The 16,295-nt window shown below is 37.7% G+C and overlaps 1 protein-coding gene across 13 annotated transcripts in view; it reads left to right on the top strand.

Annotated features, from left to right (window-relative positions):
• The window catches only part of DNAH12 (dynein axonemal heavy chain 12), a 208,735-nt gene that overhangs the window by 22,188 nt on the left and 170,252 nt on the right, over positions 1-16,295 (top strand). For 12 of the 13 annotated variants that reach the window (XM_042929731.1, XM_042929730.1, XM_042929732.1 and 9 more), the window contains 6 exons: positions 698-876; positions 4,208-4,343; positions 7,284-7,409; positions 9,007-9,141; positions 9,490-9,683; positions 10,419-10,662. In XM_042929731.1, the coding sequence (XP_042785665.1) occupies positions 698-876; positions 4,208-4,343; positions 7,284-7,409; positions 9,007-9,141; positions 9,490-9,683; positions 10,419-10,662 (1,014 nt within the window). Of the gene's footprint in view, positions 1-697; positions 877-4,207; positions 4,344-7,283; positions 7,410-9,006; positions 9,142-9,489; positions 9,684-10,418; positions 10,663-16,295 lie in introns of those variants that run through there. The other variant, XM_042929742.1, reaches the window with a different exon arrangement.

Genomic DNA, 16,295 nt, shown 5'->3' with positions numbered 1-16,295 from the left:
GGAGAGGGGCAGAGGGAGAGAGAGAGATTCTTAAGCAGGCTCCATGCTCAGTGCTGAGCCTCACATGGGGCTCAATCCTGCGACCCTGGGATCATGACGTGAGCCAAAATCAGGAGTCCGATGCTCAACCAACTGAGCCACCCAGGCTCTCCTCACCCCATAATTTCTTTAGTCATTCATTAACTCATTCATTGCTTCAACAAAAATCTCTTCATCACATTCAGACACCTAGCAGGGTTTTGGTGACGTTAAAATAAATGATACACGCACGTTATCCTCAGGAGCTTATATTTGGCCTGGAAGTCAGACATAGGACTAACAACCATGATATGTACAGATAGGTGCTGGAATGGAGATGTGAACAAGATGTTGTGGAAGCACAGAAGAGGGAGTGGTTGCATCTGCTTCGGAATATTGGTGACAGTTTCTTGAAGAAGTGAATAGTGAGCCAGGCTTTGAAGGAGATGTTTATAGGTACAGAGGAACTGTAGCATGACCAAGATAGGTGAAGAATAGGTAACATAGGAATGTAGTACACAGCAAATTTAGAAGATGAAGTTGGAAATGTAAGTGGGAGCCATGTGGGAAAAATTTTAGGGTATCTTTGCTCAACAGTTTGTACTTTGTTTTGAAGTTTTCTAGCTGTGCAAGTAATATACTTGGATCTGATTTTTAAATGCTTTTTTATTTTTTTAAGTTTATAGGAAGATATCTCAGTCTCGCCTCAGAAATAATGCTTTTGCCTCAGTGGGTTCATTTCCCTATGGTGCGTTTGGATTGTGAAGATTTGAAGACGGGTCTAACAAACAAAGCAAAAGCCTTTGCAAACATATTATTAAATGACATAGCTTCAAAACATAGAAAAGAAAATGAAAGGTAAGTAGAATTAATTGCTAAACTTGGAATTATAGGGTTAAAAGAAATATTTTGCTAATGATAACTCTTGTTTAAAAGATTAGGGGGTGCCTGGATGGCTTATTCAGAAGAACATGTGACTCTTGATCTTGGGGTTGTGAGTTTGAGACCCTGGGTGTAGAGATTACTGGGTGTAGAGATTACTAAAAAATAAGTAAATAAACTTAAAAAAATTAAAAACAAATTTTTAAATGTTTGTTTATTTTTGGGACGGAGCCAGACAGAGTGCTAGCGGGGGAGGGGCAGAGAGCGAGAAGGAGACACAGAATCCAAAACAGACTCCAGGCTCAGAGCTGTCAGCACAGAGCCCGATGCGGGGCTCAAATCCATGAACTGTGAAACCATGACCTGAGCCAAAGTCGGATGCCCAACCGACTGAGCCATCCAGGTGCCCCAATTTAAAAAAAATTTTTTAAAAGATTAAAATATAAGTTCTTACAATTTTTTCTTCACAGCTGCCTCCTAAGGACTTTCCCTTGTAGTCCCATTGGTCTGGTTTTTGTTTGTTTGATATGGTTTGAGAATTGTTTTGAGGAAACACAGGATTTTTTTTTTTAAGAAACTGAAATAAACTAGTGTTTGGATACAGGCTGCATGAAAACAGAAAGACTATAAACTTTCAATGATATTGGGAAGATCTTGGATTGTTCCTGACCCCAATATTGTGGTCTTACCTAACTTATTTTTATCATCTGTAAAATAGAGACAGCAATACCTACTTTGCAGAGTGGTTGTAAAATTAGATTCATAAACTAGTGGCTTGCTAGTTGGATATGTCATGCAGACACTTTTTCCTTGTCTCATGCTGGGTTTCATTTTTTTAAATGTATTTTGATGTTTATTTATTTTTGAGAGAGAGAGAGAGAGAACAGGGGAGGAGCAGAGAGAGAGGAAGATACAGAATCCGAAGCAGGCTCCAGGCTCCGAGCTGTCAGCACAGAGCCCGATGCGGGGCTCGAACTCACAAACCGTGAGATCATGACCTGAGCCGAAAGCGGATGCTTAACCGACTGAACCACCCAGGAGCCCTGTATTTTATTTTATCTTTTGAGAGAGAGAGCAGGGGAGGAGCAGAGAGAGATGGGGACAGAGGATTTGAAGTGGGCTCCCCATTGACAGCAGTGAGCCCCATGTGGTGGTTGAACTCAAGAACTGCAAGATTATGACCTGAGCTGAAGTCAGATTCTCAACTGACTGAGCCATCCAGGTGCCCCTGTCTAAACACATTTTGAATTAGCTGTCAAAATTTCAAAATGTTGACACACACACACACACACACACACATGCACACACAATCCAGATCTTTTACTTTTCTTGAAAAGGTGGGAAGACTGTGCCTTGTTGGGCCTGCAGTGGTAGGTGGAACTGAGAAGCAGTTTCCATTTTATATGGAATGTGTCCTTTGGTTTGTTCACCCACTGCTGAATCAACTCATCATCCAACTCATTTAATTCATCTGTTACCTGCCTGTCTCCAAAAGAATCTTAGTTTGTAACTTCTGTAAGGACTAAAACTAATACATGTAAAGCACCTAGCACAGTGCCTGGGACATGGCATTCAATCAATGCTAGCTAGTATGTTTATTTTCCCAGAAGCAATGTGAGAAAATCATGTGCTTTAGAGTCAGAAAGATCTAGATTTGAATCCTGGCTCTGTAATGAACTAGCTCTATAACTCCAGGCAAGTTAATTTCCCTGAGCCTCAGTTTTCTGCTGTGCCAGCTGTGAAAAATAATACTTTCCCTGAAGGACTAATGTTAGGATCACAGATTACATTTTTTTAAATGTTTATTTTTGAGAGAGAGAGTGTGAGCATGAGGGGGCAAGGGGGAGGGGCAGAGAGAGAGGGAGACAGAGGATCTGAAGTGGGCTTTGTGCTGACAGCAGAGAGCCCAATGCAGGGCTTGAACTCACAAACCATGGAATCATGACCTGAGCTCAAGTTGGATGCTTAACTGACTGAGCCACCCAGGAACCTCCACAGATTATGTTTGTAAAGCATCTGGCACTGTGCTTGGTGTAGAATAGTCACCCAATGAAGGGAGCCATCACATCAATAAATATTTTTAAGTAAACAAAAAGTATATGCCTGTCAGGGACACCTGGGTGGCTTAGTCAGTCAGTTAAGTGTCTGTCTCGGTTTCAGCTAGGTCTGGATCTCACAGTTCGTGGGCTGGAGACCTGCCTTGGGCTTCTCTGTCTCCCTCTCTCTCTGCCCCTTCCCTGCTCTATCTCAAAAATAAATAAATAAATAAACAAACAAACAAACAAACAAACTTAAAATTTGACTGTCAAAAAGTGAAGTATTGTCAGGCATGCTTTGTACAAAAGTGTACTACACAAAAAGATGTCAACAATGGCAAAGCATTCGTTTCTAACAATCCCATGGAATAAGAGCCACAACAATGCCTTAATCAAAAAATGATTTATGTTTAACATGACATTTTTTGGTATTTATTTTTGTGGTATCTGTGACTTTTCTGGAAAATTCTGTCACTTCCAACAAAATAACTGTGTATTATTATAAACCCATGACATAAGAGCAGCTGAAAATTTGTCCAGTTTCCTCTATCTAGTTCATTCTTTCATTCTTTTCCATTTAAATTCCCTACTTGAGATAGATAACATCAAAAGGAGGAATGTGTGCCACTAGGTACAGTTTATTAAATAAATAATCATTAAAGAACGCTTTTCTTACTCACTGTTTAGTTTAGCATCTGTTTGGGCCAATCATTTGCTCTCATTTTGTCTGCCTTTGTCTTTTGTGGTACTGTCTCTCCCAAAGGGACACAGATTCTGCTCTAGCAAGGTGAAAGTGCCCTCGTAGGATCACCTGTCTTTTTGGCATTGTCCCCTTTGTTGCATCCCTCCTAAATTTTTGAAAATCAAGAATGACATATTAAGCCCTACATGATCTAATTACTACTCACCTCTCCAGCTTCATAATGTCCCCTTCTTTGTATTCACATTGGCCTGCTTACCATTCCTAAGTACACTCTACATCACACTGCTTAGCTGGATGTTCAAGAGAGTTGAAGAGATCCATAGAAAATTTTTTTCTAATATACCATAATTTCTACATAAAAACGTTATGTCAATTTCATAGATTTTTGTAGATGTATGATGTATACCAAGTTACATCAGCTAAGATGTCCTTAAATGTTTCAAGACGTCTTAGTGATTTAATATTTTGAGGCTATCACGGTTCATATTTTGTAATATTTATAACACATATATCAAATATGATATAGCATTAATTACTATAACCATAGTAAAGCAGAGCATTGTGTCAGTATCTGCAGTGATTTTGAAGCAATTAAAGAGCATGCATTAAAAGTCCCTGAGACAACAGAAGAGATGATGGATCTGATATCTTATGTAGAAAAAGCTCGGACTATAGGGATTCAAGAGTTGATTTTACGGATCAAGGTAAGAATCTTTTAATTACAATATTTTATTTATTTATTTATTTATTTTATTTTAATGTTTATTTTTAAGAGAGATAGAGTATGGGGGTGGGGTGGGCAGAGAGAGAGGGAGACACAGAATCCGAAGCAGGCTCTGGGCTCTCAGCTGTCAGCATAGAGCCTGATGCAGGGTTTGAACCCACCGACTGTGAGATTGTGACCTGAGCTAAAGTCGGACACTTAACCAACTGAACTACCCAGGCACCCCTCTAGTTGTGTTTTCTTAGGCTCCTCTGGGCTCTGATAGTTTCTCAGATTTGTTTTGTTTTGTTTTGCTTTTTAATGGCCTTGACAGTGTTGAGAAGTACAGGTCAGGTATATCATAGGCTGGCGCTCTGTTGGAATTCATCTGATGTTTTTCTCTTGACTAGACTGAGGTAGTGGGCTTTTGGAAAGAGAATCACAAAGGTTAAGTGTACACACATCATCACATCATATGAAGGGTACATATTATCAACATGACTTATCACTATTAATGTTGACCTTGACCACTAGTCTTAAATAGTGTTTATCAAGTCTCTCCACTCTTTTCTCCCCCTTTCTGTGATGTCCTCTCTGGAAGGAAGTCACTATATGCAACCCACACTTCAGAATTGGGGAGTTATGCTCTCCTCCTTTACCATGGAGTAGCTACATAATTTATTTGGATTTCTTCTGCATGAGAGATTTGTCTGCTTTTCCACTTATTAATTTATTCAATTACTTATTCATATCACTATGAACTAAGGGATATTTATTTTCTACTTAGGGCTATAATATAAATTTATTGTTATGTATACCTTAATATCTATTGCTAAATTTTTTCTTAATTTTTGAGGTTTCTTTTTTCTTTAAAAACTTTAACTTCAAAAATGTTACATATGTTTTATTTCCCTTCTTAATAGTTGAGATTCTTTTGGGATGTCTACATAAACCATCATATAAATTGCAAATAATGAGAGTTTTGGTTCTATCCTCATAAACATTACACATTTCCCAAATCTTGTTTATTTTCTTTGCTACGATGGACTGACTAGGACTCTAGTACAGTAATCACTTGATCCCAACCTCAAAGGGGGAGCTTTCAATATTTCACTATTAAGTATGACATTTGGTGTGTGTGTGTTTCTTTAATAGGTACCTTTATCGGATTAGTATGCGCTCTTCTATTAGGTGCTATTTATTTGTTTATTTTGAGCTCCCCCCCTTTTTAAAAAAAAATTGATGTATAGTTGACACACAATGTCACATCAGTTTCAAGTTTACAACATAGTGATTCGACAACTCTGTACCTTATGCTGTGCTCACAAATGTAGTTACCATATTTGCACAATACAGCACTATTACAATACCATTGACTATATTCCCTATTCTGTACCTTTTATCTCCGTAACGTATTCATTCCATAACTGGAGGCTGTACCTTTCAGGTTTTTTTTTTTTATATTATAAATGGATGTTGAATTTTATCAGATCCTTTCTTTTTTGCATCTATGCTTTTTCTCCTTTAATCTATTAATATAGTTAATTGCATAGATGAAGTTTTGAAAGTTATATTTCTACATGCAATATAATATGCATTGTACACATTATATACATATTATATACATATATACTATATATGTCATACCAAAAACTTGTAAATTAGATCTTTGAGTCTGTATTTTAATTCTTTTTTTTTCAATATATGAAATTTATTGTCAAATTGGTTTCCATACAACACCCAGTGCTCATCCCAAAAGGTGCCCTCCTCAATATGTATTTTAATTCTTAAAAATTACAGCACTGCATATGAATCAATGAAAGCGATAGGAGGTAAAGGTCCTCAATTTATCCATTCATGCCAGTCTACTGGTTTAAAGGTTATTTTTCCCCTTTGCAAAGAGGAAAAATATGTAAGAAAAACATGTACTTACTATGGGAAACAGGATCTGACTTTCACCCCAAACTCTTCCTGGACAATTGCAGTGGTAGGTGAGATTACAATGTCAGTGGTAGGTGAGAAAGGTGATAATGTCATTGAAGATACAAAACAAAACAAAAGATGCCAAAATCTATGTCACCAAAGATTCAAAAATAAATACATAATAATAAAAAATATAAAATTCATTAAAAAAATTTAAGTCTTTATTTATTTTTTGAGAGAGAGAGAGAGAGAGAGAGGGAGTTTGAGTGGGGGAGGAACAGAGAGAGAGGGAGACACAGAATCTGAAGCAGGCTCCAGGCTCTGAGCTGTTAGCACAGAGCCCAACATGGGGCTCAAACCCACGAACCATGAGATCATGACCTGAGCTGAAGTCAGACGCTTCACCAACTGAGCCACTCAGGCACCCCAAAAATACAAAATTCTTTGAAATCAAAAGTTGAAAGTGTCAAACAAAAGCTGCATATTTGATCACCTTTTTCAGTCATGCGCAAGGAGGACCAAGAGTACCTTTATGGTTAGTCAACTTCAAGATGAAACCTTTAGAGGCACCTGGGTGGCTCAGTTGGTGAAGTGTCTGACTTCAGCTCAGGTCATGATCTCACAATTGGTGGTTTCGAGCCCCGCATTGGGCTCTGTGCTGACAGCTCAGAGCCTGGAGCCTGCTTCGGATTCTGTGCCTCCCTCTCTCTCTGCCCCTCCCCCACTCACGCAGTCTTTCTCTCTTTCAAAAATATATAAACATTAAAAAAATTTTTTAAAGATAAAACCTTTAAAATGCTTTATTTCCAGCATAGAAGTCTATAGCTGTGTGGTGTGAAGCAAGTAAATAATCCTACAGCTACTGAAATACCCATGTGATTTGGGTAATATGAAATATCAGTTAATAATCTGAGTCAAATTGAAATTTGAAAGAGTATTAGAAATTGTTGGTTCTTTTCTTTTCCCTAATGCGTTTATTTCCTATATGGTGTATTATACCTGGAGTTTTCTTTTGTAGGAATCCAAACGCCGAATGAGTTACTTTTTAGATGTTTTCCTATTTCCTCCAGAAGACTTAGCTTTAAATTCAACTGTCCTTATGTGGCCTTGGAAAATTAATCCCATCTTTGATGAAAATGATGAGGTGAATATATTTTTCAGTATGTACTTTTGTATTCTGACGTTTTAAGCACATTTATTTAATCTACCTTTAAAAAGTAACTTCGTGTGTCAATATGAGTTTGGGGACAGCAACGTTTATGGTCCTGCAGGCTTAGGACAGGATGTTAGGCTTAATACAGGGTCTGGTAAGAAGTGGGACTGACATTAAAGAGGTCAGAACTACTTTACAGCAGCTACCATGTCCCTCTGGCCTCACTGTAGCTCCAGGCACTCCACCCCATTGCCTGGAAGGAAAGAGCTGCTTGTTAGTGACTGAGGACGACAGACTAGGGAGACATTTGGGTTCCCCAACTCTGGACCAAGGAAGCGTTTTTCAGGTTTGTAATGGCCTGGAACTCTTCCAGTTGGCCACAGTCAGATTGGGCCTATGCTGAGTCTGTGGTTCGGCTCTTGATGATTCTTGGGCCAAGAGTTTAAATACAGTCCCAGGTATGAGCTGTGGCAGATACAGGGCTGAAACCTTCCCGGCTTGCTGTCCTCTGCTCACAGCACCACCATCCCAACTAGCATTTCTGCAGTTCCTCTTTTGCCATGACTGTCCAAAACCAACACCTGCCCAGTGCCGTGATGCTGAGGGCGGATGGTGGGTTGGGGCCAGAGTTGCCATTTCTGCTGTCGAGATTTCAGAGTCCGTCATTCTGTTTCGGATGAGAGGTCCTGGGAGATGATTAGACAGCTGGAAACATCGACCTGACTATTATTGTGTAAAAACTGTGCATAATTCTCAATGTATATTTATAAATTTCTATTTTTTATAACTTTGGGAGACTTCTTGGAGGGAAAAAGTAGTAAGCAGAGCCAGATTAAGAATGTTATTTATGAGCTCTAAAGGTCATAAATAAAAGGTCCTAATAAAAACTTTGCAAATGAAACAGAAAAAAAAGAGGTCAGAACTATTGTAAGTTGATAATAATAATAGTAAGCACTGCCTTAAGTGCTTTGCATTTAGTAACTCATTTAATACTTGCAAAAATCCCAGGTGTTCCTAATTCCCCATTTCATAGATGAGAAAAATGAGTCTCAGAGAAGTTAAGTAACTTGCCCAGTATCAGACTGAGTATACTTTAGATTTTGGAAAAGTTCTAGTGTAAAGCAGTCTCTCCTATGGTGGGAAGTGAGATGGTGTAGTAATAAAAAGCATGGACTTCAGTCAGATAAACCCAAGTTCTAATGCAGATCTTGACTTTTATGACTTTGTGACGTTGGGCATACCTCTTGATTTCTGTAAGTCTAAATGTCTTCATGTCTGAAGTAATAAGAATAATAACAATAACTGTGCTAATATAAGTAACGTGTTGAATAGTTCTTGACACTCGGGATCTATCTGTTAAATAAAGTATCTAATTAATATGTAAGAATTGTTACCATCACTTCAGAAAGCTAGGGAAAATTTTCTGTGTGGTTTATTATTATTTGCATTTTTATGCTGGTCGGTGTTTCATTCTTGTACTCATTTTTACTTCTGTGGTGGTTTTTATTACTACAAAAAGCGTTCAGATTTCTGATTTGATAAATTTCCTTTGTAACAAAATAACCTGATTAAATTGTCTCTTAAAAAGCTTATTGAGAATGCAAAACATGAAAAAGAAAATGAGCTGATAGCCAAGAGAGAGAAACTGATTTTGGAAATAGAAAAGGAATCACGCCGCATGGAAGAGTTTACAGAATTTGCAGAACTGGACCGCATGCAACAGGTGTGATGAACACAGAAGACGGTAGCTATGACAAGCCTGTAGATTAATACACGACATGTTTGCATACACTTAAAAACATGAAAAACATATGCTTACTCTGGCAAACAAGGTCTGACTCTTAGGCCTGAGCTGGTACTATTCATGTATCTTTCTTGTGACTTAGTGTTCTACCTGTAAAATAGACAGACCCATACATTTTGCTCTGTACTCTATACCATAGTTCTGTTGTGAAGTTGATATTTAAAGCCTTAATATAAATGCAAGAACACAGCCCATGCAGTGTCATATAATCTTATTTTAATAACGTTACTTGGATATTTCCTGAGATAAACAATTATTTGCTTTCAGTATGTGACAGATGTAAGGCAACTACAGAAACGTATTCAGGAGTCTGAAGAAGCAGTTCAGTTTATTAACAAGGAAGAGGAACTTTTCAAATGGGAATTGACAAAATATCCTGAACTGGATAAATTAAAAGTGAACATTGAGCCCTATCATAAGTTTTTTAATTTTGTTCTCAAGTGGCAGCGAACAGAAAAACGGTAATTTTTGTTAGTGTAATAAAAATTAAGCAAATCTGGGGCACCTGGGTGGCTCAGTCGGTTGAGCGTCCGACTTCAGCTAAGGTCGTGATCTCATGGTTCATGGGTTCAAGCCCCGCATCAGGCTCTGTGCTGACAGCTCAGAGCCTGGAGCCTGCTTTGGATTCTGTGTCCCCCTCTCTCTCTGCCCCTCCCCTGCTAGTACTCTCTCGAAAGTAAATAAACATTTTTTTAAAAATTAAGCAAATGATATGGAAGGACTTGTAAAATGTTGCAGTGATATTTGATGTTGTTGTTGGTTAAGTGTTTGAAAGTAGGACATATTCATCCATTTGAAAGAGAACCAAGTGTCACACAGAAGTGTCAACCATTGCTAAGGTAGCACCTACCCTTACCAATATAATATGTAAAGTGTCACTTGGGTTTTCCAGAACTGATTCACTTTTTTATGCAATTAATGAATTTGACTAATATTTTTGGAATCAAACCTGCATTTTATTTGGCTACCCTTAGTCATCCATTTACAGTCTGATATGTATTGTAGCACATGCAGCGTGGCTGAGATGATGGTGTTAATCTTCTCTCTCTACCATCAGCTCTACCTGTGTGATTAAGAAAAACGTAACTTCTTTTGCCCACAGTTGTTTCTCTTATGAGAGTCGAGCCTAAAGAATATCTAAGTCCCCCTTTACACTCCAGACATTTCTGAGTTTAGTATTTTTTCTTTCAATCCAGGTGGATGGATGGAGGCTTTTTGGACCTCAATGGGGAAAACATGGAAGCTGATGTAGATGAATTTTCCCGAGAAGTTTTTAAGACACTGAAATTTTTCCAAATGAAGCATAAGAAAGAATTGCAAGAAAAAAGAAAGGCAGCAAAAAAGCGGTCTCTGGGAGAGGACAAACTGGAAGAAGAACCGAAAGAGAATCCTACTATTATTATGTGCTCCACAGTAATGGAGCAGATTAAAGTTTTTAAGGTATAAACACATTTAATGACATTTTAGAAAGTCCTGGCCAGAGCTGTTCACATCATCCAGTGCTAATGAAGAGAAATAGAACGATTTAGAAGCAAAACCAAAGCTGAATCTGGAAAACTTGATCTATTACTAATCTATTAGTAGATCTATTACTTGATCTATTACTAAATCCATGCTTCATTCTTCCCCAATAAAGTCACTGAAAGCAATCCTTTCATAGAACTATGTGTGGCAAATAGAAAAGACTAGAATGACTAACTACAATGATATAAAGAGGGTAAAAAATTACTAGAGCAGACCAGTCAGCCAATCTAAGGGCAACAGCACAGGATAGCAGTTAGTTGGGGGAGTTTTAAAGGCATACCACTTATGTTTGTATCACAATTTCACACTTGCTAGTAGCATATCTTAGGCAAGGTATTTAGCCTCCCGTGCTTCAAGTTGTGTTTTTTAAAAAATGTTTATTTATTTATTTTGAAGGCGTGGGGCAAGGGGCAGAGAGAGAGAGAAGGAGAGAGGGAGAGAGAAAGAATCCCAAGCAGGCTCCACATACCCAACAAAGAGCCCAGTGTAGGGCTCTCACCCACAAACTGTGAGATCATGACCTGAGCCAAAATCTAGAGGTGGACGCTTAATTGACTGAGCCACCCAGGCACCCCTCAAGTCATTTTTAATGAATAAATACTAACAGTTTTTGTGACAGTTAATAAGGCCTCCAGCTTCCCTAGGCAGTAGTGGCCGGGTTCCAGGGGTGGTGCCATTTCCATTGTCAATGCAGTGGAAACTTGGATGGGATTTTAAGCATTGTTTGTGTCTGTATCTAGCACTCTCAGAGATTCCATGAGCTACCTGGATTTTTTTTAAAGAAACTACTTAAAATCGTTCTCAATATTTAATATATTTATGTGGCTTAAAAAATAGAGATATATCTGAAGAGTCTCCTTCCCATGTTTCTACCTGTATAACTCAGATTATCAATGTTACTACTTTTGTGTATACACTTGAGTTTTGTTACACATACAACCATATAAACATATGTTCTTATTTTTCCATCTTTTTACATAAAATACAGTGTCCTATATGTATTATTTTCCCTCTTTGTTTTGATTACTTTATCTTAGAGACCTTTCCTCATCACATACAAACTTTTTCTCTTTTTTTTTGTTACACCTATATAGTGTTATATACTGGTATAAGATTTCATATGTGTGCAAGTATGACTACAAAGCAAATTCCAGAAGAGTAAATGCCAGCATAAAATCTATAGTCAAATTACCTTACATAGGGGCTATACCAGTTTAAACTCTCACCACCCTCAACAAGAGAATATCATCAAACTTGAGTTTTTGCTAATATAAGAGAATTTTATTTCTCTTATTATGTAAAGCGTTAAGCATATTTTTATATATTTAAGAATGTTTTGTATTTCTTTGTGAAATGTTTGGTCTTATCGTTGTCTATTTGTCTATTGAATTATTGATCTTTTTCTTACTGATTTCTAGGATATAATATATATAGATATTATTTATACATTAATATTGATTATATTAATATTTCTAAGACACATTAATTTCCCAGGGTATTTATTATATTGTAAGTATATATATATGTAATTCACATATATTAAAGACATTAGGCTTTTTCTATGTATGATGTATTTTGCAAATATTTATTATTTGTTTTTTGACTTTATTTATCATGTATCTTGCCTTGCAGAAGCCTTTTTATTTGAATTTAGATTTATTGTTCCTGAAGTAAATGGAAAAGGAAGGTTTTTTATTTTTATGTAGTCATCATTCTATTCCTTATTTATTTTTATTTATTTTTATTTTATTTTTTTTCAACGTTTTTTATTTATTTTTGGGACAGAGAGAGACAGAGCATGAACGGGGGAGGGGCAGAGAGAGAGGGAGACACAGAATCGGAAACAGGCTCCAGGCTCTGAGCCATCAGCCCAGAGCCTGACGCGGGGCTCGAACTCACAGACCGCGAGATCGTGACCTGGCTGAAGTCGGACGCTTAACCGACTGCGCCACCCAGGCGCCCCTATTTTTATTTTTTTATTAAGTAATTTCTATGCCCAGAATGGAGCTTGAACCCATGACCTTGAGATCAAAAGTCGCATGCCCCAATGACTGAGCCAGCCAGGTGCCCCCATTCTTTTCCTTTGTCTACTGAATTTTAAATTATAGCTAGAAATGCTTTCCTCATTCCAAGATAATGTTTTCTTCTAGTACTTCCATAGTTTATTATTTGCTAACATTTTATTGAGGATTTTGGGGGTTAAATTCAGGAGAGATGTTGGTCTTAACATTTCTGTAATGTCTTTGCCAGGTTTCAGTATCAGGATTATGATGTCCTTATGAAAGAAATTGGAGAGTTTTATGTTCTCTATTTTCTGAAAGAGTTTTCTATAAAATTGGTATTAATTGTTTCTTAAATATTTTAGAGGCACATTCACCAGTGATGTCATTGGATTTTCTTGTGGGAAAGGTTTTGAAAAGGATTCAATTTCTTTAATATATATAGGGATATTCAGATTTGTATTTAATTTTGTGTCAATTTTGATAAGTTGTATTTTCCAAAGAACTTTTCCATTTCTTCTAAGTTGTTGAATTTGTTACCATAAAGTTGCTCATGATATTTTTATTATCTTTTTAATGTCTGAAGAATCTGTATGGATAATTCCCTTTTCATTCCAATTCCAAATATTGTTAATTAGTTTAAAAAATTTTTTTTCATTTTATTTTATTAAAATTTTTTTCATATATTTTGAATTTAATTTTTAAAAAAATTTTTTTAACGCTTATTTATTTTTGAGACAGAGAGAGACACAGCATGAATGGGGGAGGGGCAGAGAGAGAGGGAGACACAGAATTGGAAGCAGGCTCCAGGCTCTGAGCCATCAGCCCAGAGCCCGACGCCGGGCTCGAACTCGCGGACCGCGAGATCGTGACCTGAGCTGAAGTCGGACGCTTAACCGACTGAGCCACCCAGCGCCCCTAAATTTAATTTTTTTTTTTTTAATTTACATCCAAGTTAGTTAGCATATATAGAACAATGATTTCAGGAGTAGATTCCTTAATGCTCCCTACCCATTTAGCCCATCCCCCCTCCTACAACCCCTCCACTAACCCTCTGTTTGTTCTCCGTATTTATGAGTCTCTTCTGTTTTGTCCCCTCCCTGTTTTTATATTATTTTCGTTTCCTTTCCCTTATGTTCATCTGTTTTGTCTCTTAAAGTCCTCATATGAGTGAAGTCATATGATTTTTGTCTTTCTCTGACCGACTAATTTCACTTAGCATAATACCCCCCAGTTCCAACCACATAGTTGCGAATGGCAAGATTTCATTCTTTTTGATTGCTGAATAATACTCCATTATATATATATACCACATCTTCTTTATCCATTCATCCATCGATGGACATTTGGGCTCTTTCCATACGTTGGCTATTGTCAATAGTGCTGCTATAAACATTGGGGTACATGTGCCTCTTTGAAACAGCACACCTGTATCCCTTGGATAAATACCTAGTAGTGCAATTGCTGGGTCATAGGCTAGTTCTATTTTTAATTTTTTGAGGAACCTCCATACTGTTTTCCAGAGTGGCTGCACCAGTTTGCATTCCCACCAGCAGTGCAAAAGAGATCCTCTTTCTCCACATCCTCACCAACATCTGTTGTTGCCTGAGTTGTTAATGTTAGCCATTCTGACAGGTGTGAGGTGGTATCTCCTTGTGGTTTTGATTTGTATTTCCCAGATGATGAGTGATGTTGAGCATTTTTTCGTGTGTCAGTTGGCCATCTGGATGTCTTCTTTGGAGAAGCAGCTATTCATGTCTTTTGCTCATTTCTTCACTGGATTATTTATTTTTTGGGTGTTGAGTTTGAGAAGTTCTTGATAGATTTTGGATACTAACCCTTTATCTAATATGTCATTTGCAAATATCTTCTCCCATTCTTGTTGGTTGCCTTTCAGTTTTGCTGATTGTTTCCTTCGCTGTGCAGAAGCTTTTTATTTTGATGAGGTCCCAGTAGTTCATTTTTGCTTTTGTTTCCCTTGCCTCTGGAGACGGGTTGAGTAAGAAGTTGCTGCGGCCAAGGTCAAAGAGGTTGTTGCCTGCTTTCTCCTCAAGGCTTTTGATGGCTTCCTGTCTTATGGTTAGGTCTTTCATCCATTTTGAGTTTATTTTTGTATGTGGTGTAAGAAAGTGGTCCAGGATCATTTTTCTGCATTTCGCTGTCCAGTTTTCCCAGCACCATTTGCTGAAGAGACTGTCTTTATTCCATTAGATATTCTTCCTGGTTTGTCAAAGATTAGTTGGCCATATGTTTGTGGGTCCATTTCTGAGTTCTGTTTTCTATTCCATTAATCTGAGTGTTCTTGTGGCAGTACTATACTGTCTTGATGATTACAGCTTTGTAATACAGCTTGAAGTCCTCCAAATGTTGTTAATTTAAATTTTCTGTCTTTTTTTTTTTTCCTAATTTGCCTAGTAAGGAACTTAGTTACAGTTCATTGTTCACATTTAGCTTATATGATCCTTTTAAATTTATCCTCATGATATTCTCATTTCTTTTCTGTTTTCTTTTTTTTAAGTTTATTTAAATATTTTTAGAGAGAGAGAGAGTGAGTTTATTTAAATATTTTGGTGTGTGACAAGAGGAGGGGCAGAGAGACAGGGAGAGATAGAGAATCCCAAGCAAGCTCTGTGCTGTCAGTGTGGAGCCCGACTTGGGGCTTGAACTCACAAACTGCAAGATCGTGACCTGAGCAGAAACCAAGAGTTGGATGCTTGACAGACTGAGCCACCCAGGCACCCCTCTCCTTTCTTTTCTTATCACCACTGTCACATCATCATCATCTCTATCACCGTGGCATAGTGTCATCATCTCTGGAAGTTATCTTGAGATGGAAGATAAATAAACTGTCCCATATCACTAGTAGCATCACTATATTTTTCCTTGCTATTTTTTCTTACTCTTCCCAGCCTCTTAATGTTGGAAGTTCTTAGGGCTCAGTCATTGGTCCTTTTCTCTATCTACCCTAACTCTCTTGATGATCTCAGCAGTCTCATCAAAAATATAGAAGAGTTTATATATGATTATATGCTGGCAACTCCCAAATCTTTAACTGGTATCCCAGACTTCTCTAGCCAGTCCCAAGATTCATATATACAACCTCCTACTTGTAACCTTTCCTTGGATATCTAACTACGTGGCAAACTCAAAATTCACTCTCCCATTGCCATTGCCCTGGTCTACGTTAAATCATCTTTTACATGGATTTCTACAAAAAGGTCCTAATGGGTTTCCCTGTGTCTACCTTTGCCCCACCTTCACCCCATCGTCTGTTAAAAATAGAGCAACTAGAAAAATTAAGTCAGATCATGTTATTCCTCTCCTCAAAGTTCTGCAAAGCCTTCATGTTTTACACAGATAAAAAGTTTACATAGCACTCCATAATCTGGCTCCTCTTTATCCCTCTAACTTCATTTGAACTTTTCTTTATTTCTCTGACCTTGCCTCCACCTTCTCTTGCCCCTCACAGCGGATGCCCCAGCCATACTGCCCCCCATTCTCGTTTCTTAAGCCCTCCTGCCTGAGGGCCTGTGCTTCAGCTATTACCCC

This window comes from Panthera leo, chromosome A2 (genome assembly GCF_018350215.1).
Source record: "Panthera leo isolate Ple1 chromosome A2, P.leo_Ple1_pat1.1, whole genome shotgun sequence".
Taxonomy (NCBI): Eukaryota; Metazoa; Chordata; class Mammalia; order Carnivora; family Felidae; genus Panthera; species Panthera leo.
The sequence above is the reverse complement of the archived record's forward strand: the minus strand, read 5'-3'. Positions and strand labels throughout refer to the sequence as shown.